At 42.9% G+C, this 25,181-nt stretch overlaps 1 protein-coding gene across 2 annotated transcripts; it reads right to left on the reverse strand.

The window, feature by feature from the left end:
* Positions 1 to 452: 452 nt before the first annotated feature.
* Positions 453 to 25,039, reverse strand: anxa4 (annexin A4). Of its 2 annotated transcripts, XM_062961206.1 has the most exons (13): positions 24,747 to 25,039; positions 17,813 to 17,864; positions 15,435 to 15,522; positions 13,846 to 13,940; positions 11,812 to 11,925; positions 11,442 to 11,532; positions 10,124 to 10,203; positions 7,736 to 7,792; positions 7,435 to 7,528; positions 6,246 to 6,341; positions 5,950 to 6,008; positions 4,865 to 4,987; positions 453 to 1,155 (listed from the first exon to the last, which is right to left on the reverse strand). In XM_062961206.1, the coding sequence occupies exons 2-13, from the start codon at positions 17,813 to 17,815 to the stop codon at positions 1,096 to 1,098; spliced, it is 960 nt and encodes a 319-aa protein (XP_062817276.1). In that variant the 5' UTR covers positions 17,816 to 17,864; positions 24,747 to 25,039; the 3' UTR covers positions 453 to 1,095. The 2 variants fall into 2 exon arrangements, with proteins under 2 accessions (XP_062817276.1, XP_062817275.1); XM_062961205.1 differs by lacking the exon at positions 453 to 1,155 and having other exon boundaries at positions 3,586 to 4,987.
* Positions 25,040 to 25,181: the final 142 nt, after the last annotated feature.

Below are 25,181 nucleotides of genomic sequence, written 5' to 3' on the forward strand. Positions count from 1 at the left end.
CTCTCACCTGAGTATAAGCCGATGGGGGCTTTTTTAGTCCTAAAAAAAGGGCTGAAAACTAGGCTTATACTCGAATATATGCAGTATTTACGATTTACTCAGAGCAGCTTACAAATCAAATGTACATACAATATCTTATTCGGATAGCACAATATAAGCATTAAATTACGATATTGTACTATATCATTATATGGTAATATTATTAGTAATATAATTCTATAATATAATATCATTCTCTCCTGACGTTTCGCCCACATCTATGGCAGGCACCCTCAGAGGTTGTGAGATAGGCATTTTAATTGTGATCTTTTTCAGAACCTCTGAGGATGCCTGCCATAGATGTGGGTGAAACCTCAGGAGAGAATGCTTCTGGAGCATGGCCAGACAGCCCGGAAAATGCACAACAATGCATTAGCTGTCTCAACGATTTAGAACAAATTCTGAGTCTCGAATTCAGTTTCAATCCAAAGCGAATTTTATTTTTTGGAAAGCAAAACCTTAGCATATAGACATGGCACTGAAGTCTATAAAAATTTCCATTGTATTCTAGGAAAGGCACAAATTGGCATCTGCAGTGGCTGCAAATGAAGCTATTTGCAAACTATGAATCCTAGTACTGTTGCTAAGAAATCCTTTGGTTTTCCAACATCCATTGCTTACAGTTTCAGAGAACTACAAATATTCTACAAATAAGTGTCGTGAAGAATATATCCCTCTGCAACACTTCCATTGTTTTGGTAAAAAGCTTAAAATATGGAGACGATCCAAAGGATATTAGACTCAGCGCTATTCACAAGTGAGTTCCCTTCCTCAAACTTCCCCTTAAGAACTTTGTAGAAATTTATTTTTATTTTTCACCCCAAAAGCACTTGTTAAATAACAATAACAATGAGAGACATAAATGGGAATTGCTTCCAATCCTGGTCAAAAAGGATTTGCAAAAAACCACAATGTTTAGAGGATTCCTACCATTCATTTATCTTGTATTAGAAATTATTTCTACTCTTGTATATATTGCACACCAAGCTGCCATTCATTCCTTGCATGATGCAGACATTGCGTGATTTGCAAGCGTTGCTGCGACGGCTTGAAGGTTTAGTCGTCCCCTCCGCAAAGAAGGAGCAAAACTTTTCTATAGTCCCCCGAAGTGTCTCCCTGAAAAAGAAAGAGAAGGAACATTGTAATTACTGTACAGAGTTGGAAGGGACCCACAAAGGCCATCCAGTCCAACCTGGTATGTCAGAAGGCACCAGCGAAGCCCTCCCGACAGATGGCCATCCAGCCTCTGCACAAAACCCCCCATGGGGAGCAATGCTGGGGACTGCAGTCCTCCCCATTGGTGTGTTGTATTGAGCCATGCCCTGGTTTGAGGGACTGGAAGAAGTCCTAGAAGCACAGAGCTGGAAGAGACCCCCAAGGGCCATCTAGTCCAACCCCCAAAGATAGAGATAGGCGAGTAGATGGATGGATAGATAGCCATCCAGTCCAACCTCCTAAGATAGAAATGGATGGATCAGTGAATGGATAGATGCATGGGTGATAGATAGATAAATACGTTAGATAGGTAGACATCCATCAAGTCCAACCCTATAAGATACAGGTGAAGGGATCGATGAATGGATGGATGATAGATAGATAGATAGATAGATAGATAGATAGATAGATAGCCATCCAGTCCAACTTCCTAAGATAGAAATAGATGGATCCATGAATGGATGGATGGGTGATAGATAGATAGATTAGATAGATAGACATCCATCCAGTCCAACCCTATAAGATACAGGGGAATGGATGGATGGATGATAGGTAGATAGCCATCCATCCAGTCCAACCCTATATGATAGAGATGGATGGATGATAGTTATAAATAGATAGATGGCCATCCAGTCCAACCTCCTAAGATAGAAATGGATGGATCAATGAATGGATGGATGGGTGATAGATAGATAGATGCGTTAGATGGATAGACATCCATCCAGTCCAACCCTATAAGATACAAGTGGATGGATGATAGATAGATAGATAGATAGATATGGTAGATAGATATCCATCCATCCAGTCCAACCCTATAAGAGAGATGGATGGATAGATGGATGAATGATCATTAGTGATAGACAGATAGATAGATACTGATAGATAGCCATCCAGTCCAACCCCCTAAGATAGAGATGGATGATTGATAGAGAGATAGATAGATAGATAGATAGATAGATAGATAGATAGATAGTCAAGCCATCCAATCCAACCCTTTAAGATAGAGATGGATGATTGATTGATTGATTGATTGATAGTCAAGCCATCCAGTCCAACCCTTTAAGATAGATGGATGATTGATTGATTGATTGATTGATTGATAGTCAAGCCATCCAGTCCAACCGTTTAAGATAGAGATGGATGATTGATTGATATTTAGATAGTCAAGCCATCCAGTCCAACCCTTTAAGATAAAGATGGACGAATGAATAGCTAGAGATAGAAAGCCAACCCCCTAAGATAGAGATGGATGGGTGAGTGAAGAGAGAGAGAGGGGGGGGGGGAGAGGGGGAGAGGTCCAGTCCAACCCCCTAAGATAGAGATGGATGGATGGATGGATGAACCAATGATAGACAGATAGACATCCAGTCCGACCCCCAAGATAGAGATGGATGGATGGATGGATGGATGGATGGATGATAGATAGATAGATAGATAGATAGATAGATAGATAGATAGATAGGGGAGATAGATAGCCATCCAGTCCAACCCTATAAGATAGAGATGGATGGATGGATGGATGGATGGATGGAGAGAGAGATGGCCAAGCCATCCAGTCCAACCCCTTAAGATAGAGATGGGATGGATGGATGGAGAGAGAGAGAGATGGCCAAGCCATCCAGTCCAACCCTTTAAGATAGAGATGGGATGGATGGATGGATGGATGGATGGATGGATGGATGGATGGATGGATGGAGAGAGAGATGGCCAAGCCATCCAGTCCAACCCTTTAAGATAGAGATGGGATGGATGGATGGAGAGAGAGATGGCCAAGCCATCCAGTCCAACCCCTTAAGATAGAGATGGGATGGATGGATGGATGGATGGATGGAGAGAGAGAGAGATGGCCAAGCCATCCAGTCCAACCCTTTAAGATAGAGATGGGATGGATGGATGGATGGATGGATGGAGAGAGAGATGGCCAAGCCATCCAGTCCAACCCTTTAAGATAGAGATGGGATGGATGGATGGATGGATGGATGGAGAGAGAGAGAGATGGCCAAGCCATCCAGTCCAACCCTTTAAGATAGAGATGGGATGGATGGATGGATGGATGGATGGATGGATGGATGGAGAGAGAGATGGCCAAGCCATCCAGTCCAACCCTTTAAGATAGAGATGGGATGGATGGATGGAGAGAGAGATGGCCAAGCCATCCAGTCCAACCCCTTAAGATAGAGATGGGATGGATGGATGGATGGATGGAGAGAGAGAGAGATGGCCAAGCCATCCAGTCCAACCCTTTAAGATAGAGATGGGATGGATGGATGGATGGATGGATGGATGGATGGATGGATGGAGAGAGAGATGGCCAAGCCATCCAGTCCAACCCCTTAAGATAGAGATGGGATGGATGGATGGATGGATGGAGAGAGAGAGAGATGGCCAAGCCATCCAGTCCAACCCTTTAAGATAGAGATGGGATGGATGGATGGATGGATGGATGGATGGATGGATGGAGAGAGAGATGGCCAAGCCATCCAGTCCAACCCTTTAAGATAGAGATGGGATGGATGGATGGAGAGAGAGATGGCCAAGCCATCCAGTCCAACCCCTTAAGATAGAGATGGGATGGATGGATGGATGGATGGATGGAGAGAGAGAGAGATGGCCAAGCCATCCAGTCCAACCCTTTAAGATAGAGATGGGATGGATGGATGGATGGATGGATGGATGGATGGAGAGAGAGATGGCCAAGCCATCCAGTCCAACCCTTTAAGATAGAGATGGGATGGATGGATGGAGAGAGAGATGGCCAAGCCATCCAGTCCAACCCCTTAAGATAGAGATGGGATGGATGGATGGATGGATGGATGGAGAGAGAGATGGCCAAGCCATCCAGTCCAACCCTTTAAGATAGAGATGGGATGGATGGATGGATGGATGGATGGATGGATGGATGGATGGATGGAGAGAGAGATGGCCAAGCCATCCAGTCCAACCCCTTAAGATAGAGATGGGATGGATGGATGGATGGATGGATGGAGAGAGAGAGAGATGGCCAAGCCATCCAGTCCAACCCTTTAAGATAGAGATGGGATGGATGGATGGATGGATGGATGGATGGATGGATGGATGGATGGAGAGAGAGATGGCCAAGCCATCCAGTCCAACCCTTTAAGATAGAGATGGGATGGATGGATGGAGAGAGAGATGGCCAAGCCATCCAGTCCAACCCCTTAAGATAGAGATGGGATGGATGGATGGATGGATGGATGGAGAGAGAGAGAGATGGCCAAGCCATCCAGTCCAACCCTTTAAGATAGAGATGGGATGGATGGATGGATGGATGGATGGATGGATGGATGGATGGAGAGAGAGATGGCCAAGCCATCCAGTCCAACCCTTTAAGATAGAGATGGGATGGATGGATGGAGAGAGAGATGGCCAAGCCATCCAGTCCAACCCCTTAAGATAGAGATGGGATGGATGGATGGATGGATGGATGGAGAGAGAGATGGCCAAGCCATCCAGTCCAACCCTTTAAGATAGAGATGGGATGGATGGATGGATGGATGGATGGAGAGAGAGAGATGGCCAAGCCATCCAGTCCAACCCCTTGATAGAGATGGATGGATGAATAGCTAGAGAGAGACAGCCAACGCCCTACCTTGATGAAGGCGTAGAGGGACTTCCCGTACATCCGCTTGAAGTCCGCCTTGATGTCAATCATGTCGATCTCACAACGGGACACCATCAGGCGGATGAGCGTGTCGTCGTCCGTCCCCAGGCCCTGCGGGGAGAGCGCGGGGGGAGCTGTAGTTTCCCCCGGGGCAGGGAAGGGCCCGGACCTTGGGGAACTACAACACCCAGCATCCCATAGGACTGAGACATTTAGAGGAGGTCGGGAGCTGTAGTTTCCCGAGGAGGAGGGTGAGACCTTGGGAAACTACAAATCCCAGGATCCCATAGCATTGAGCCACGGAGAGGAGGTCGGGAGCTGTAGTCTGCCGAGGTGCCCGGGACTTTGGGAAACTACAACTCCCAGCATCCCACAGCATTGAGCCATTGCAGTTTGAGCGGGCTCAGATTGCAATCAATACTGTTGACATTTAATTCTGTTTTAACGTTTGTATGTTTTAAATGGTATTGAAATGCTTTTAATGTAAAACCACTTTGAGTTCTTCTTTGTGGGGAGAAAAAAACAAGAAGAAGAAATAATAATAATAATAATAATAATAATAATAATAATAATAATAATAATAATAATCTTGTTTGCTATGTCATACTTTGTCTTTGGGGGGCCTTTAGTTTTGTTGTTTTTCCCGGTGGAGCGATGCCATTCTCCTTTTATATATATAGATAGTAATAATAATAATAATAATAATAATAATAATAATGTATTATCTGCCTCCCTTTACGATTCAAGGCAGGGTGCACCATCATTAAAACAAAGAGATAAGAACACTTATTAAAATACAAGAAATGCCTAATTAAAACTCCCTGATAAATGCAGATTAAAATCCACAAGTTGCAACATGATCTCGTGTTTGGAGGAATGCCTATAATTCCCAAAATAAGAATCCTGTCATCAATATATGAACGAGTGCTTTGAATAAGGCGTCCTAGGCATTCTTACATTTTGAGCCCCATTGGCAATATTTTGCCGTTCCAGCATCGCATCGCTTTGCATTTATTTTCTTTTTTAAAGGGATAATTATTTGCACATTATTATTTTTTGGGAGGCTCATTTACCTTCATGGATTTGTAGAGTCTTTCGGCAAAGTAGGCGGTCCTGCTCCGCATGCATTTGACTGTGGGAAGAAAAGGAGAAAAAAAGGAAGCCGAATTAGCAACGGATAAGCCCGTCCACACTGTGGAATCAACCCGGTTTGGCACCACTTTCACTGCCATTGCTCAAAGCTGTGGGATCCCGGGAGTTGTAGTTTGGTGACAACTGGTAGAATTTGTTAGCATTGCACCACAGCAGTCAAAGTGGCATCGAACGGGGTTAATTCCACCCTAAGAAGATGAATAAATCCAGGACCCACCGATGGCCAGCAAGGCGTCCTCGAGGTCTCCGGACATCTCGGACTTGATGCTCTCCGTAATGTCCTTGTCGGCAATCTTCCTGTATTCGTCAAACACTGGGGAAGGAGAAAGGAAGGTGTAATGAAGTACGAATTTTTGGTTTACAGATGTTATGTTTAATTGTGTGTTTGTGTTTTAAAAGGGTAAGTATTACAGTTATTGCCTCTCAGTACTCAGAGGCTGGTTGCCATGGAGAAGTAGGCGGAGCCAACTGCTGTTTAGTTGAAGAAGTGCAGAGTTTAAAAAAGAGGGTCAGTCTGTGCTCTGATGAGGCACAGGGAAGATTGATTCCAGGTTGATGGGATCAAGGAGACTCAATTGTTCATTTTGAGTCGGTTTAAAATAAGTTTGGTGACTTATTTAATGTAGTCTGTGCCCTGGTAAGGGACAGAGAGTCTGTGATCGTATATCACAGGGGTGACCGTGGTTTAAAAGTAGCAGAGGAAGAAGTTCTAACTACTTTAAGTAAGAGAAGTGACACTTTAGGGAGTTTGACTCATCTCATTCTAGTATTGTAACTGTTAATAAAAAATACCTCTAAGTGAGAAACAACATTGAAACCACTAAGCTTTGTGCCTAAATAAACTTGTTATTGTTCTTCCAACATCTAAGCTTTTTGAATGGGAGTCCCGCAAAATAAAGAGTTAAAAATAGAAGTGTTTTTTGCAGGGAGGAAGCAAACTGCCCGTACTTTTCATAGATATGCATGGAAAATGGGAATGCAAAAGAAGCGGATATATCAACACATCTACCGAGCGGATTTGCACTCAAATCGGCTTGTGCAAATGAATGGGACCCGAAATGACCTATGGGTTGCATCTACACTAGCAGATTGATGCCACTTCAAGGCTGTGGAGTCCTGGGAGTTGTAGTTTGGCAGAGAAAGCTAAAGGCCTTGTCAAACTACAACTCCCATTAGCCTGTTGCATTGAGTTGTGGCAAACTGCACTCATTCCACAATCTAGATGCACTCTTGGTAGGGATCCTCAAGTCAGCCTCTACTCAATAATAATAAAGAATCCTAGGGCTGGAAGGGACCCTCAAAGGCCATCTAGTCCAACCTGCTTCTGCCATTATGCAGGAAAAGCACCACCAAAGCCCTCCCGACAGATGGCCAGGGGGTTGGGACTTCCATTGCATAAGCCTTACCTCTTAGCAGGTGGTTCCGGTTCCTTGTGCAGAGGACCGTCATGAATTGGGCCTCATCCGTCCCCCACCGTTTCTCCCCTGCTTCATAAAGGCACTAATAATAATAATAACAATAAATATGTTATTGATGTTATTGGATGTATGTTTGTTTTGCATTGTACGCCACGCCAGGCCCATGGGGGGAGATGGAGGCGGGGTACAAGAATAAAATTATTATTACTATTATTATTATTATTATTCTCCAGTGTAGGCACACACAGATTCTTCCTGTATAAATTTAGAGGATTTCCGTCCTACCAACCTCAGCATCTTGCTTGGCTTGGGCTTCGTCAACGTAGTTGCTTTCGTCCCGGTTGCCCTGACAAACAGAAAGCAAAGGTTAGGTTTGTTATGACATTATTATTATTATTATCATTATTATTATTATTGATGGGAATCTATTGAGCGGTTAGACTGAAAATAACCCTTTCTTGGGGTGATTCCACCAAAAATATAGTCGAGTGCCAGAAGCACATGTGGGCGCTGGAGGGACCCAGGGGGGCGGTGATGGCATCTATTAGGACATGGGGGCGGGGCCAGGGGAGTGGGCGGGGCCTCTTCCCAAGTGCCGGAGACAGGGCTGAGCTCCGAGGCGCCTGTTAGGACACGGGGCGGAGCTAGAGGAGTGGGCGTGGCTTCTTCCCAAGAGCCCGAGACAGGGCTGAGCCTCTATACCTCTCCTGAGGCGCTTGTTGGGACCCAGAGGGCGGAGCTAGGGAAGGGGGCGGGGCCTCCTTCCAAGAGCCTGAGACAGGGCTGAGCCTCTATATTTCTCCTGAGAGGCCTTTTAGGGCTAAAGGGCGGGGCTAGGGAAGGGGGCGGGGCCTCTTCCAAAGAGCACGAGACAGGGCTGAGCCTCTATGTGTCTCCTGAGAGGCCTTTTAGGAATAAAGGGCGGGGCTAGGAGTGGGGGTGGGGCCTCCTTCCAAGAGCCTGAGACAGGGCGGAGCCTCTATACTTCTCCTGAGAGGCCCTTTAGGACTAAAGGGCGGGGCTAGGGGTGGGGGCGGGGCCTCTTCCCAAGAGCCTGAGACAGGGCTGAGCCTCTATATCTCTCCTGAGAGGCCTTTTAGGACTAAAGGGAGGGGCTAAGGGAGGGGGCGGGGTCTCCTTCCAAGAGCCTGAGACAGGGCGGAGCCTCTATACTTCTCCTGAGAGGCCTTTTAGGACTAAAGGGCGGGGCTAGGGGTGGGGGCGGGGCCTCTTCCCAAGAGCATGAGACAGGGCTGAGCCTCTATACCTCTCCTGAGGCCTTTTAAGACTAAAGGGTGGGGCTGGAGTGGGGGCGTGGCCTCTTCCCAAGAGCCTGAGACAGGGCTGAGCCTCTATATCTCTCCTGAGAGGCCTTTTAGGACTAAAGGGAGGGGCTAAGGGAGGGGGCGGGGTCTCCTTCCAAGAGCCTGAGACAGGGCGGAGCCTCTATACTTCTCCTGAGAGGCCTTTTAGGACTAAAGGGCGGGGCTAGGGGTGGGGGCGGGGCCTCTTCCCAAGAGCATGAGACAGGGCTGAGCCTCTATACCTCTCCTGAGGCCTTTTAAGACTAAAGGGTGGGGCTGGAGTGGGGGCGTGGCCTCTTCCCAAGAGCCTGAGACAGGGCTGAGCCTCTATATCTCTCCTGAGAGGCCTTTTAGGACTAAAGGGAGGGGCTAAGGGAGGGGGCGGGGTCTCCTTCCAAGAGCCTGAGACAGGGCGGAGCCTCTATACTTCTCCTGAGAGGCCTTTTAGGACTAAAGGGCGGGGCTAGGGGTGGGGGCGGGGCCTCTTCCCAAGAGCATGAGACAGGGCTGAGCCTCTATACCTCTCCTGAGGCCTTTTAAGACTAAAGGGTGGGGCTGGAGTGGGGGCGTGGCCTCTTCCCAAGAGCCTGAGACAGGGCTGAGCCTCTATATCTCTCCTGAGAGGCCTTTTAGGACTAAAGGGAGGGGCTAAGGGAGGGGGCGGGGCCTCCTTCCAAGAGCCTGAGACAGGGCTGAGCCTCTATATCTCTCCTGAGAGGCCTTTTAGGACTAAAGGGCGGGGCTAGGGGTGGGGGCGGGGCCTCTTCCCAAGAGCCTGAGACAGGGCTGAGCCTCTATATCTCTCCTGAGAGGCCTTTTAGGACTAAAGGGCGGGGCTAGGGGTGGGGGCGGGGCCTCTTCCCAAGAGCCTGAGACAGGGCTGAGCCTCTATATCTCTCCTGAGAGGCCTTTTAGGACTAAAGGGAGGGGCTAGGGGTGGGGGCGGGGCCTCCTTCCAAGAGCATGAGACAGGGCTGAGCCTCTATATCTCTCCTGAGAGGCCTTTTAGGACTAAAGGGCGGGGCTAGGGGTGGGGGCGGGGCCTCCTTCCAAGAGCATGAGACAGGGCTGAGCCTCTATATCTCTCCTGAGAGGCCTTTTAGGACTAAAGGGCGGGGCTAAGGGAGGGGGCGGGGCCTCCTTCCAAGAGCATGAGACAGGGCTGAGCCTCTATATCTCCCTTGAGGTGCTTGTTAGAACACAGGGGCGGAGTATAGAGGTTCAGCCCCGTCAGGCACTTGGGAAGAGGCTCCGCCCCCTCCTCTAGCCCCGCCCCCTGTATCCTGGGATAGAAGCTCAGCCCTGACTCAGAGCTCGTAACTCCGCCCACCCCAGTCCTGGCTGCCCATTTGTGGCGTTTTGCCGTGACTTACGGTGGCCAGGGAGACCAGGACTCTCCGGAACATGGAGGAGGTGTCCGACACGATGTCTTCCTCCAACGTGGACCCGTATTCTGCGCGGAGACAGGGCGGAAGCAGAGCGTGACCCAGAGGCAACTCTTCGCGGTTACGCAACTCGAACTCAACTCCAACCACAAGACCAAACCCAACGGATCCCCCTCACCCAAGAAAAGTCTGGACACAGCCTTGAGTCTCTTTAATTTATTTGCTACATTCATTTCCCACCCTTCTTTCTCACCCCGAAGAAGACTCAGAGCGGCTTACTAATTAAATTTACATACAATATTATATTATTAGCATAGCACAATACTGGCAATAAATTACCATATTGTACTATATCTATATATTGTAATGTTATTAATAACATTACATGTAAAATATAATATATAATTAATATTATTATATTGTATTATTAGTATTATATCATATTACAATATAATATTATGAGTATTATATGTACAGTAGAGTCTCACTTATCGAAGCCTCACTTATCCAAGGTTCTGGATTATCCAAGCCATTTTTGTAGTCAATGTTTTCATTATATCGTGATATTTTGGTACTAAATTCATAAATACAGTAATTACTATGTAGCATTACTGCGTATTGAACTACTTTTTCTGTCAAATTTGTTGTATAACATGATGTTTTGGTGCTTAATTTGTAAAATCATAACCTAATTTGATGTTTAATAGGCTTTTCCTTAATCCCTCATTATCCAACATTTTCGCTTATCCAAGCTTCTGCTGGCCTGTTTATGCTGGATAAGCGAGACTCTATTGTATCATTTTTATTATTAGGAATAATTATTATAAGGAATTATTACTACTATTATTACTATTATTATTAGGAATTGGTGGTAGTAGTAGTTGGAACTATTATTAGGAATTATTATTACTATTATTAGGAATGATTATTATACAGAATTATTATTACTATTATTATTAGGAATATTATAAGGAATTATTATTATTGTTATTATTATTAGGAATTAGTAGTAGTAAGAATTATTATTAGGAATTATTATTACTATTATTAGGAATTAGTAGTTGGAACTATTATTAGGAATTATTATTAGTATTATTTGGAATGATTATTATACAGAATTATTATTACTATTATTATTAGGAATATTATTATAAGGAATTATTATTATTACTATTATTATTAGGAATTAGTAGTAGTAGTTGGAATTATTATTATTAGGAATTATTATTATTATCACCTCTTCTTATTGGATTTTGCAAAATATCCTTCTTTGAATGTCTGGGAAGAACATTGGGATCAGACTTACGGTGTTTGTAGGTTTCGTTGATCCGCCGGATTTCCTCGTTGTTGCGAGACGCCAGGATCTCGATCAAGCAGCCTTCATCCGTCCCGGCCCCCTAATAAGACAGGCAACACAATGTCACAACATTGATTACATTCCTGCTTTGAAAATATTTCCTGATTAATTGTGCAGACGTTCCTCTGAAAGTAGTCGTTCTGCTCCAGAAACTTCATCGTAAGACTCTACTATAATACTCTACTTTAATACTAATAATATACGAGGTTCCTCTCCCGTCTTGTTGTCTCAGCCTTATTATTCTCAACTAGGAGTCATTTGCAGGTTGTATATTTGTAACTATTCTATATGGGATGCTGGTCTTAGGGTTTCTCCAGACCTTCATGGCCCTTTTGAGCTCCTCCACGTCGTACAAGGTGATGGGCGTCATCAGCGCAAGAAGCACCTTCTCAAACTTCCCGCTCAGCTCCGACTTCAAGTCGTTCATCAGATCCTGTTGGGAAGAAGAAGGAGAAGAAGGAGAAGGAAGAGGAGGAGGAGGAGGAGAAGAGGAGGAAGAAGGAGGAGGAAGAAGAAGAAGAAGGAGAAGAAGGAAGAGGAGGAGAAGATGAAGAAGGAGGAGAAGAAGAGAAAGAAGAAGGAGGAGGAGGAGGAGAAGAAGAGAGGAAGAAGGAGAGGAAGAAGAGGAGGAGGAGGTGGAGGAGGAGAAGAAGAAAAAGGAGAAGAAGGAGGAGGAAGAAGAAGAAGAAAAAAAAGAAGAAGAAGAGGAGGAGGAGGAGGAGGAGGAAGAAGAGGAGAAGGAGAAGAAGAATATTATTGATATTATATATTCTGCTTTTGCTCAGTAAAATTACAAAAGACTATCTTCTGTGTGTGACTTGGTGTCAACAGCAAGGTGAACTATTCTGAGGTGCGACATTAACCTTGGCTTTGAAGCAGTGATACTACTCTGGGCCGGGCTGTGGTGCAAGTGGTTAGTAACCAGCTGCAATAAATCACTACTGACTGAGAGGTCATGAGTTCGAAGCCCGGGTCGGGTTAAGCCCCCGACCATTAAATAGCCCGGCTTGCTGTTGACCTATGCAGCCCTGAAAGACACTTGCATCTGTCAAGTAGGGAAATTTAGGTACGCTTTATGCGGGAGGCTAATTTAACTAATTTACAACATCATAAAACTGCCAGCAAAACACGAGGAAAGGAATGAGGAAGTACAGCCACTAGTGGACAGGGAAGTAACAGCTCCCCCTGTGGCCGGAATCGTGAAGTTGGAAAAAAATGTTAAATGCCTCTGTGTCTGTCTATATATGTTGTTTGTCTGTTGGCATTGAATGTTTGCCATATATGTGTTCATTGTAATCCGCCCTGAGTCCCCTTCGGGGTGAGAAAGAAGGGCGGAATATAAATACAGTAGAGTCTCACTTATCCAACACTCGCTTATCCAAGTCTCTGGATAATCCAAGCCATTTTTGTAGTCAATGTTTTCAATATATCGTGATATTTTGGTGCTAAATTCGTAAATACAGTAATTACAATTACTGCGTTTTGAACTACTTTTTCTGTCAAATTTGTTGTATAACATGAAGTTTTGGTGCTTAATTTGTAAAATCATAACCTAATTTGATGTTTAATAGGCTTTTCCTTAATCCCTCCTTATTATCCAACATTTTCGCTTATCCAAGCTTCTGCTGGCCCGTTTATGCTGGATAAGCGAGACTCTATTGTATCATTTTTATTATTAGGAATAATTATTATAAGGAATTATTACTACTATTATTACTATTATTATTAGGAATTGGTGGTAGTAGTAGTTGGAACTATTATTAGGAATTATTACTATTATTAGGAATGATTATTATACAGAATTATTATTACTATTATTATTAGGAATATTATAAGGAATTATTATTATTGCTATTATTATTAGGAATTAGTAGTAGTAAGAATTATTATTAGGAATTATTATCATCCAAGATATTCGCTTATCCAAGCTTCTGCCGGCCCGTTTAGCTTGGATAAGTGAGACTCTACTGTACTGTAAATAAATGTAAAATAAATACTATTGAAGCTGATGAACCAAAAGTTCCCCTAGGTCGCAAGCAGCCAGGCTTTAAAGCAGTGAGGCTATTCATTGCAATTCTAGCAGCCCAAAAAAACATTCCCCTCGAATGCAAGTCCCCAGCCTTCCAAGCAGCAAGATTATTCCGTTGTGTTCCAGCTCACCAAACAAGGATTCCCGTAAGAAGAAAGCAGCCAGGCTTTGAGGCTGCAAGGCTATTCACTGCTATTCCACCTGGCCAGCAAAGGAGTCCCTGCAAGGCTATTCACTGGGCAACAAAGCATTCCCATAAGCCACAGCAACACGTGGCCGGGCACGGCTAGTAATAGTGATAGCGATGCCGGGCGTGCCGCTCACCCTGCCGATGGTGGCCTTGTAGGTCATCTTGACCTCCTGCCGCTGGGCCAGGTTCCTGTGGGCGAGGATGTCGATGATGGCGTCCTCGTCGGTTCCTGGTCCAGGAGAGAAAGGAAAGCCATGGGTTTTGCGTCCAAATGTGCTGCGACTCAGCCACAGCCTAGCCAGAGTGAGGATGAAGAAGGGGATTCTGGGTTTCAGATACAAGAACTAGATGATGGGATGCAGGATGAATGTCAGGAGGATGGCATGGGAATCATACAGGCTGATTCCCCAAAAACAGTGGCTCAACGAGTCCTGGATATAGAAGGCCAAAAAGACATGGCTACCCTGAGTAAAGCTGGCTCATTGAAATGGTTAAGCCGTTTTAAACATACTTTCCAAACAGCCCGGTATCTAAAGACAGAAATGCCTAAACACCTCAGGAGGGCATTGACCAGAGCCCGTTTTGAGCAGCTGGATACGATGGTCAAACACGGAAGGTTTAATCAAGTTCCAGACAACGAACGATTTTGTATTTGTGGAGCATCAGAGGTGGAGGATATCGCACATGTTTTGTTCAGCTGTGAATTGTATAAGAAAGAGAGACACCAATGCCTCGGGCCATACATTATTCACAAAACACACTGGGATGCACATATTAAAATTTCATTTTTGTTGGCCGGCCAGAATCCTAAAATAACACACAAAACAGCCCTTTTCCTATTCAAAGCCACACAACTGAGAATTGCATATCTGGAATCAATTGGGGTAAACTGTGCAGGTGATGCAGATATTTGACCTGAACGGGGTCTTGTTAACAGCTTGTTTATTTTAACTTCTTTTTTTACCGCGGGTTGTATGTTGTATGTTGTATGTATGTCTATGTGTTAAATGTTTTGATACGGCCGATGGGCTAATCAATAAAACGTGATTAACTGATTAACTGATACAGGCTGATTCAGAGGCTCGAGAAATGCAGCTTGAGCAGAATGAACTGTTGACCCCACAGGCCATAGATAACAGCCAGGATGACATTCCCATGGGAATTAATGAGCAAGAGATGTCTCAAGCCCGGGCGTCTTCAGCCCCGGTTCAGGTGCAAGATAACGAGGACCTTGAATGATCTAGGGCGGACCGGTTGTTGTGGAAGGGTGTTCAGCCCCGTAGGAGTGTGAGATTGGCGGGGAAGAGAGAGGCCTCCGCAGGAAAGAGAAATGCATTTTTGGGTTGCTTTTAAAAGTGTGTGCTTGGCAATAGATTTGTGTCAAAGCAAATTCTCGCTTCATCAGAGTGGATGTTTCTGCTTCATGCCAAGAGAAGATTTCTGTTCCTGGATCTTTGAAACCTTTGGGCCTTTGTTCTTTGGGATCTATCGTCTACTGTTTGGGCTTATGAATTATTGGATTGTTATGGCTTATGAACTATTGGATTCCTATTGACTTTTTTACTGCCTGCTTTGATTTATATCTGCTTTTGCTCAATAAAACTGCAAAAGACTTTCTCCCGTGTGTGACTGGGTGTCTATAGCAAGTGAACTATTCTGAGGTGCGAGAAAAGGCACCAAAGGCCCGGGCAGGTGGGCCTGGCGAGGGTCTCGGGGGTCTCACCCAGGCCTTTCATGGCTTTGCGCAGCTTCTGGGCGTCTTCGCCGGCATCGAAGTGCGACGCTCCCCGGACGGTGCCCCGGTTCCCGGCCTGAAAGGGAAGAAAAGCTCCGTGTTACAGAATTGCTGATAATGGGCAAAATAACTGCACACTTAAGAGGAGAACTTTTGGAGAACTTCGTTAATGAATGGCAACCCATGGTCCAATATCTCAATGTAAAATTACTGTATATACTCGAGTATAAGCCTAGTTTTTCAGCCCTTTTTTAAGACTGAAAAAGCCCCCCTCGGCTTATACTCGGGTGAGGGTCCTGGTCGGCTTATACTCAAGAATATATGGTACATTTATTGCTGTGTTTCTTAAGTGTTTTATAATGATTGTGATTTTTAATGCCTTTTAAATTTATTTGTGTATTTTTGTATTTGATATTATTGTATGCTGGTTTTATATCTGTAAGCCGCCCCGAGTCCCTCTGGGGAGATGGTGGCGGGGTACAAAAATAAAATAATAATAATAATAATAATTATTATTATTATTATTATTACATTTATTACTTTTCTCTATTATTATTGGTATTATTACATTTATTATTTTTCTCTATTATTATTGGTATTATTACATTTACTATTTTTCTCTATTATTGTTTCCACTATTACATTTATTTTACTCAATTTTTATTATTATTATTATTCTGTAGAAGCTGGATGGCCCTCTGCCAGGAGGGTTTCTATTGTGCTTTTTCCTGCATAACGGCAGAAAAGGGGTCGATCCAGATGGCCTTTGGGAGCCCCTTCCAGCTCTAGGATTCTATAGTTCTATTATTATTATTATTATTATTATTATTATTATTATTATTATTATTATTACTGTATTATTATTTAGAGGCTGGATGGCCATTTGTTGGGAGTGTTTTGATTGTGCTTCCCTAACATAATGGGAGAAGGGGTTGGTTTGGATAGCCTTTGGCGGCACCTTCCAACCATAAGATCCTATACTTCTATAATTATAATAATAATATTATAATAATATAATAATAATAATTATAATAATAATAAAAATAATAATAATATAATATTAAACGGAAGCTGAATGGTCCTCTGTTGGGAGTGATTCAATTGTGCTTTTCATGCACAATGGGAAAAACGGGGCTGGTTTGGATGGCCTTTGGGGGACCCTTCCAACTCTAGGATTCTATACTTCTATCATCATCATCATCATCATCATCATTATTATTATTATGTAGAGGCTGGACGGCCATTTGTCGGGAGGGTTTTGATTGTGCTTCCCTAACATAATGGGAAAAGGGGTTGGTTTGGATAGCCTTTGAGGGCCCCTTCCAACTCTAGGATCCTATACTTCTATTATCATTATTATTATTATTATTATTAAACAGAAGCTGAATGGCTCTCTGTCGGGAACGATTCAGTTGTACTTTTCATGCACAATGGGAAAAACGGGGCTAGTTTGGATGGCCTTTGTGGGCCCCTTCCAAGTCTAGGATCCTATACTTCTATTATTATTATTATTGTTGTTGTTGTATTATTATTTTATTATGACACAGCAAACATTCAGTTGTGCTTTTCATGCACAATGGGAAAAACGGGGCTGGTTTGGATGGCCTTTGGGGGCCCCTTCCAAGTCTAGGATTCTATACTTCTATTATTATTGTTGTTGTTGTTGTTGTATTATTATTTTAATATGACACAGCAAACATTCAGTTGTGCTTTTCATGCACAATGGGAAAATGGGGCTAGTTTGGATGGCCTTTGGGGGCCCCTTCCAACTCTAGGATTCTATACTTCTATTATTATTGTTGTTGTTGTTGTATTATTATTTTATTATGACACAGCAAACATTCAGTTGTGCTTTTCATGCACAATGGGAAAAACGGGGCTGGTTTGGATGGCCTTTGTGGGCCCCTTCCAATTCTAGGATCCTATACTTCTATTATTATTATTATTATTATTATTATTATTATTATTATTATTATTAAACAGAAGCTGAATGGCCCTCTGTCGGGAGCGATTCAGTTGTGCTTTTCATGCACAATGGGAAAAACGGGGCTGGTTTGGATGGCCTTTGTGGGCCCCTTCCAATTCTAGGATCCTATACTTCTATTATTATTATTATTATTATTATTATTATTATTATTATTATTAAACAGAAGCTGAATGGCCCTCTGTCGGGAGCGATTCAGTTGTGCTTTTCATGCACAATGGGAAAAACGGGGCTGGTTTGGATGGCCTTTGTGGGCCCCTTCCAACCCTCAGATGTGAGGCCAAAGTCTTCCAGCGCAATCAGATAGTGTTTCCCGAGATAAGATAAGATTATTTATCTTTATGACCCCGGTTGTGCCAGGCGCCGCATGGCACTCGCTCACCATGAGAAGCTCAAAGCGGAATTTCCTGATGTCCGATCGATGGGATGGATCTCTGCAAGGAAAAGAGGAAGATGATATTAATATTGAACAGACTTCAAACAATAACGGGCTTCGATGATAAGGGCGAAGGGACCATAAAACCCGTTCCTTCCTTGGCTCTTGTTTGGGCAAACAGTCCGTCTCCTGGAGCCAGTCGGAAATGACACATAACAACGTCCACGGGTCATTTCCCGGCAAAGAAGACTCTGCAATATTTTTCCCGGTCATTAATCAAAAGGGAAATGAAGCCCAGGAACTAACTGCAAGATTGACCCAACTTAAAATTTCATATAATGTGATTTTATTTCGTAATGGTATCTGTTTTATGTGAATTGTTGTTTTGTAGATGGTTTTATACGAATTGTTGTTTTTACATTGTTTCTAGGCATTGAATTTTTGCCTATTTATTGTAAGCCGCTTTGAGTCCCCAGAGTCCAGATCTTTTGAGTCCAGATCCATCATTGTTTGAGTTCTGGATGGAGGTGAACTACAACTCCTATCAATCCCTCCAAAGACCTCCAGTACTGTTTCTTGGTCAAGGGGGTTCTGTGTTCCAAGTGAGTCCCAGGTCCATCAATGGTGGGGTTCAGAAGATTCTTAGATTGCAGGTGAACTATACATCCCAGTATTCACAACCCCTACATGGTGAATTCTCCCCAAACTTCTCCGTTGCTGATCAATTCCTCTGTTTGCTTTGTGCCATAGAAAAGAGTAGGAAAGGGTTAAGGGAGAGGCAGTGGGCGGGGTTATGCAAATTCCACACCAATGGAGAGAGAAAAGAACACTGGGGTGTCTGTGGTGGAGGAAAAACAGAAAAATTTCCCTGTCTGAAAGTCTTCCCTTGGGTGTTGGGCAGGATGGTATTTGTGGAGGACACTGGCCGGGCTCTTGGACATGTTCACGGCACTCGCCATAACCTCCAATGTCATTGGAAGGAAGGCCATTGGTGTCTCCTGAGCAGTGGGAACTATAATAGCTATTTGTGGAAGTGGGAGCTTGTCTGTGAAAGTGGACACCCCAGCCACATATTTTCAACAAAATGTACAATGCAAATCCCTATTTTTGCTATTTTCACTGTCTCTTTGCATTTTCTATAAACAGGAGACAAATTGGAGATGCAAACGCTGGCCATTTTTGCATTGAGATTCCCAGTTTGCAATCTGCTCCGAGTCTTGTTTATACAAAGCAAAAGCAAAGCATAAATATACCGTATATACTCAAGTATAAGCCGATCCGAATATAAGCCGAGGCACCTAATTTTACCACAAAAAAACTGGGGAAACATTGGCTCCAGTATAAGCCGAGAGACCAATAAAATTACCATATATACTGGAGTATAAGCCAACCCAAATATAAGCCGAGGCACCTAATTTTACCACAAAAAAAACTGGGGAAACATTGACTCCAGTATAAGCCGAGGGTGGTAAATTTCAGAAATAAAAATAGATACCAATAAAATGACATTAATGAGACATCAGTAGTTTAAATGTTTTTGAATATTTACATAAAGCCCAAATTTAAGATAAGACTGTCCAACTCTGATCCAATCCTTATTCTCATCTTCTTCAATGTAAATGCCCTTATGCATCCTTTTAATAGTAACAGAGTAAAATAATACATGTAATAATAATAATAGAGTAAAATAATACATGTAATAATAATAATAATAACAACAAATACAAGACAATAATATATTTAATAATAAATAGAGTAAAATAATAAATGCAATAATAATAATAATAATATCAGAGTGAAATAATAAATGTATTAATAATAAAAAATAAAGTAAAATAAATGTAATAGTAGCAACAATAATAGAGAAAAATAATAAATGCAATAATACCAATAATAATAGAGAAAAATAATAAATGCAATAATACCAATAATAATAGAGGAAAATAATAAATGTACCATATATTCTCGAGTATAAGCTGACCCAAATATAAGACAACCAGGACTCGAGTATAAACTGAGGGGTTTTTTTTTCAGTCTTAAAAAAAGGGCTGAAAAACTAGGCTTATACTCGAGTATATACAGTACATTATCATTATCATCATCTTCATTTATTTTCCAGTATAACGGTGTTTATAAAGATGACTTCAAACCCTTCAAACCTTACAAGCATCAGTCCCAGGCAAAGCAATGCAAAGCAAAGCAAATGTGCTGCAACTCCCATCATTCTCCATCACCAGCCAAGCAGGGCATGAGTGCATCCACACGGTAGGATTAATGCAGTTTTGTCACCACTTTTAAGTGCCATGGCTCAATGCTAGGAATTCCTCAGGGATTGCAGTTTGCACTATTTGGAAGAGAAGGATCAAGGCCTTGCAGAACTACAGCTCCCGGGATTTCGTAGCCTTAACCACGGCACTTAAAAGCCGTGCCAAAACTGCGTTAATCCTACCGTGTAGGCGCACCCTTTGGAATGCAAACCATCCGTATCGGAGCTCCGGCGATGGAAACAGAAATAGGATCAGCCCTGGTTTACTTTCCATCTTGTTTTGCAAAGGCTGTTCTTCCAAATCACCGCAAGTGGAAAAAAACGTAGCAGGGAAGTCCCGTTTATATTTGGAAAAAGGAAGTCGGCATCTCCCCGTCAAGGGCTGGTTTCTATTAGGTCTGCATTGGGATTTGAGGAAAAAAGGGCCATTCATTCCAAGTCAGGATTTGCAAGAAACGTCAATGGAAAATTTCCCCAGCAACCCCTGGAATCAATCCCTATCTTTATTATTATTATTATTATTATTATTATTATTATTATTATTATTATTGGGATTTATTATTGGAGCCCCCGGTGGGACTGCATGTTAAAGTGCTGAGCTGCTGAACTTGTCGACAAAAATGTCGCAGGTTTGAATCCAGAGAGCAGAATGAGCACCCACTATTAGCCCCAGCTTCTGCCAACCTAGCCATTTAGAAACATGCAAATGCGAGTAGAGCAATAGGTACCACTCCAGCGATCCATGCAGTCATGCCTGTGGCCACATGACTTTGGAGGTGTCTCCGGAAAATGCAGGCTCTTCGGCTTAGAAATGGAGATGAGCACCAAACCCCAGAGTCGGACACGACTGGACTTAACATCAGGGAAATCCTTTATCTTTACCTTTTTAAATTATTATTATTATTATTATTATTATTTTATGTTATGACACAGCAAACAAGATAGATATGCTGGATTTCGTTTCAGAAAATCACAAGTCGAACACTTCCCAAGTGTCGAGGATTGTGTGATGTATTTTCGAATGATGCTGCAGATCCCAGTAGGGTGGCCTTTTGCAGTTGGCAGATCGTAATGTTGTCAATGCCTATTGTTTCCAAATGCCGGCTGAGATCTTTTGGCACGGCACCCAGTGTGCCCATCACCACCGGGACCACCTGCACTGGTTTCTGCCAGAGTCTTTGAAGTTCAATCTTGAGGTCCTGAGAGCGGCTGAGTTTTTCCTGTTGTTTTTCGTCAATGCGACTGTCACCTGGGATGGCGACATCAATGATCCAAACCTTTTTCTTTTCCACAACTGTGATGTCTGGTGTGTTGTGTTCCAGAACTTTGTCAGTCTGGATTCGGAAGTCCCACAGTATCTTTGCGTGCTCATTTTCCAAGCCTTTTGCAGGTTTGTGATCCCACCAGTTCTTTGCTGCTGGGAGGTGGGACTTGAGGCATAAGTTCCAATGGATCATTTGGGCCACACAGTTGTGCCTCTGTTTGTAGTCTGTCTGTGCAATTTTCTTACAGCAGCTGAGGATATGATCAATGGTTTCGTCGGTTTCCTTGCACAGTCTGCATAATTATTATTATTATTATTATCATCATCATCATCATGTAGTAAGCCTATACTGGTGTAAGCCCACAGAGTCAATGGGTTTACTCAAGTTTACTAGCAACTGGATTTAATCCAAATTCACAAAAGCCTGGAGTTGCTTGACTGGTCCTTGTTTACACTGCGGGCTGGAAATATTTATTAGCCTTCTCTGTTTTGTATCCGAGAAGAAGCAAATTCCCAAAGAAATCAAACCAATGTGATGCTTTGGGTGCATCTACACAACCAGAAGCGGCTTGCAACATGTTTCCTTTGCTGTCTGTTCCTGTTTAGAAGATTTCACTCCACTTTCTGTCCCGGTGCAAACTGATTTTGAAAAATTGCAAGTCCGGGGTGGCCTGTACTTGTAGCAGCAAACTGGGTTTGGCTCCTTCTCTCTGGTTGGGAAATGCCACGCCGACTCTCTCCTGCCGGCACTTGTTTGTGGCATTCGGTCCCACGTCCCACGCGAAGGGCCGGCCGGCTTGGCAAGGGTTGCAGAAGGCGAGGCGGCAGACACCAGTCCCCATCTCCTCTGCCATCTCGGCAGCGGAAAGGGAGGCGGACATTCATCACACCTTCAAAAAGAAAAGTCTTGAAACTTTTTTCCCCTCCGAAATGACTTTTCAGGCCTGGCAGGAGATCTCAACAAGGCTTGGAAAAGACCATCATTGTGCAAAGGTTCTTCTCAGGGCGCTTCCAGAGAAGGGGATTTTCTCCCCGAAACCGGGTACAAAAATACCCGAGAACCCCTGTAGACTTGATACTTTATTTGGACTTTCCTTGCAAAGACTTCCTTGAGAGCGGTGGGTGCTCCATCTTTATTTTCTTCATTCTGTATACAGCAACATGACCAACCATCTGTTTACTTTGTTTGGAAGATATTTTCATTGATTATGTATCCCTGAAGCCTATATACATTGGAACGAATATCAGACTTGGATCACTTTTGTGTTAGAGCTGTTGCTCTTTTTCATTTTGTCTGGTCCTGCCAAATTGAGCTTTGTACGGGGAACTTTAACAATACTATATGCTATTTGGACATATTTTCTTTGTATATAGAGCAGTGATGGCCAACCTATGACACGCGTGTCAGCACCGACACGCCTAGCCATTTTTGCTGACACGCTGTTAAATGCAGATTGATTGGATGACTAATGTCTTTTGTGGCCAAATTTGGTGTGATTTGGTCCAGTGGTTATGTTGTTTACTCCATGGGAATTATGCACATTACACACACACACACACACAAAATCATTCTATTATTATTCTATTATTATTGTAGTATATTATTATATTATTACTATTATATTATTATTATATTATTCATGACTACATTGAAACTACAATAGAGAGAAATCAGCGTGGAAACTGCAAGAGGTACCATTGATTGTTGTACATGGAAATAATGGTAGTAAATAATTTTTGATTTATTAAATACAGTTATATATTACAATTATATATTTTTGTTATTTAAACTATATATACAGTAGAGTCTCACTTATCCAAGCTAAACGGGCCGGCAGAAGCTTGGATAAGCGAATATCTTGGATAATAAGGAGGGATTAAGGAAAAGCCTATTAAACATCAAATTAGGTTATGATTTTGCAAATTAACCACCAAAACTTCATGTTATACAACAAAATTGACAGAAAAAGTAGTTCAATACGCAGTAATGTTATGTTGTAATTACTGTATTTACGAATTTAGTACCAAAATATCACAATATATTGAAAAGATTGACAACAAAAATGGCTTGGATTATCCAGAGGCTTGGATAAGTGAGGCTTGGATAAGTGAGACTCTACTGTATTGTGAAATTATGGTTTTTTTCTCAAAGTGACACACCACCCAAGTCATGCTAGGTTTTTTCGTGAATTTTGACACACCAAGTGCAAAAGGTTGCCCATCATTGACATAGACCATCTTGTGTTTGTGTAGATACAAAGGACATTTAGTATCATGCCAAGTTGTTGTTGTTTTTTTTAACTTTGTGTTTCCAAATACATTACAACTTGTACCCTTGGTTTACTTCTCACATGATAAATAAATACAGTAGAGTCTCACTTATCCAACATAAATGGGCCGGCAGAACATTGGATAAGCAAATATGTTGGATAATAAGGAGAGATTAAGAAAAAGCGTATTAAACATCAAAATAGGTTCTGATTTTACAAATTAAGCACCAGAACATCATGTTATACAACACATTTGACAGAAATAGTAGTTCATTACACATTAATGCTGTGTAGTAATTACTGTATTTACAAATTTAGCACCAAAATATCACGATATATTGAAAACATTGACTACAAAAATGCGTTGGATAATCCAGAACGTTGGATAAGTGAGACTCTACTGTACCCAAAAACATGGGTAATGGAAAGCTACAAGCAGCCCCTAAGTTACAAACAAGAGACACTCTGTATAACTCAGGAACAAAAGTTTTGTTACATAGTGTTATAATGTAAAAGTTCTGTGTGTTGTGTATTTGTTTTATGTTATAATGTGGCATTGAATAATTGCCAAAACTGGAAACCACTTGAGTCCTCGTCAGGGCGAGATCGAGCGGGGTAGAAATAGAGTACAATAGAGTCTTGCTGATCCAACGTTCTGTATTATCCAACGTTCTGTATTATCCAACGCAGTTTGCCTTCTGCCCGGATCCACAGCTGTTTTGCTAGGCAACATGCCCAACAACGACGCAAGTGCAGCCATGCTCCAAAACAACTGGCGGACTTGTAAAACATGATGTTTTGGTGCTTAATTTGTAAAATCATAACCTAATTTGAGGTTTAATAGGCTTTTCCTTCATCCCTCTTTATTATCGAATGTTTTTGCTTATATGACGTTCTGCTGGCACATGTATGTTGGATCAACGAGACTCTACTGTGAATAGTAAATAGATCATAAATAATGTCATCCTATGGGCCAACTTTGGCCCTCCCTCCAGGTGTTTTGGACTCCAACTCTCACAATTCCTAACAGCCTACCGGCTGTTAGGAATTGTGAGAGTTGGAGTCCAAAACACCTGGAGGGAGGGCCAAAGTTGGCCCATGCCTGGCCTAGAGGGAAAGAAAGCGAAAAGGGCTCCTTACCTGCCTCTCCTTCCTTGGTCTCTCTGCTTCTCACCTGTCGGCTGCTGTCTTTCCACAACAGGCCACCAAAGAAGAACCGTTTCCTTGTGGCCTCGCCCTGGACCGCCCGCCCTTCGAGGGGTGGCCTTGTTCCCTGGCCCACGTCCAAGGAAGGAGGAGGAAGGGCCAGGCAACCAACGGGAAAGGAAAGGAAAGCAAGGGGAGCTTCTCTCTTGCACAACCAGGGCCAACTCACAGTCCCTGGGGTGCAAAAACCTGCTGCGTAAAAAGGAAAGGATTATACGCAGCACGGCTTCTCTTGGGCCAGGAAGGGGCAAAGAAGGGCCCTGCAGTGCTTCTGGGTTAGGGAAATAATAATAATAATAATAATAATAATAATAATAATAATAATAATAATAAAGCACAGCAGACAAAAAACCAGTATAAGAAAACCGC

This window comes from Anolis carolinensis, unplaced genomic scaffold (assembly GCF_035594765.1).
Source record: "Anolis carolinensis isolate JA03-04 unplaced genomic scaffold, rAnoCar3.1.pri scaffold_8, whole genome shotgun sequence".
NCBI classification, from domain to species: domain Eukaryota; kingdom Metazoa; phylum Chordata; class Lepidosauria; order Squamata; family Dactyloidae; genus Anolis; species Anolis carolinensis.

Coding starts and splice junctions, on each gene's coding strand:
- anxa4 (XM_062961205.1), bottom strand. Junction 7,793..10,123: donor TCCTGGTCTCCCTGGCCACC/GTAAGTCACGGC, acceptor TCTGTTTGTCAG/GGCAACCGGGACGAAAGCAA. Junction 6,342..7,434: donor CCGGAACCACCTGCTAAGAG/GTAAGGCTTATG, acceptor CTCCTTCCCCAG/TGTTTGACGAATACAGGAAG.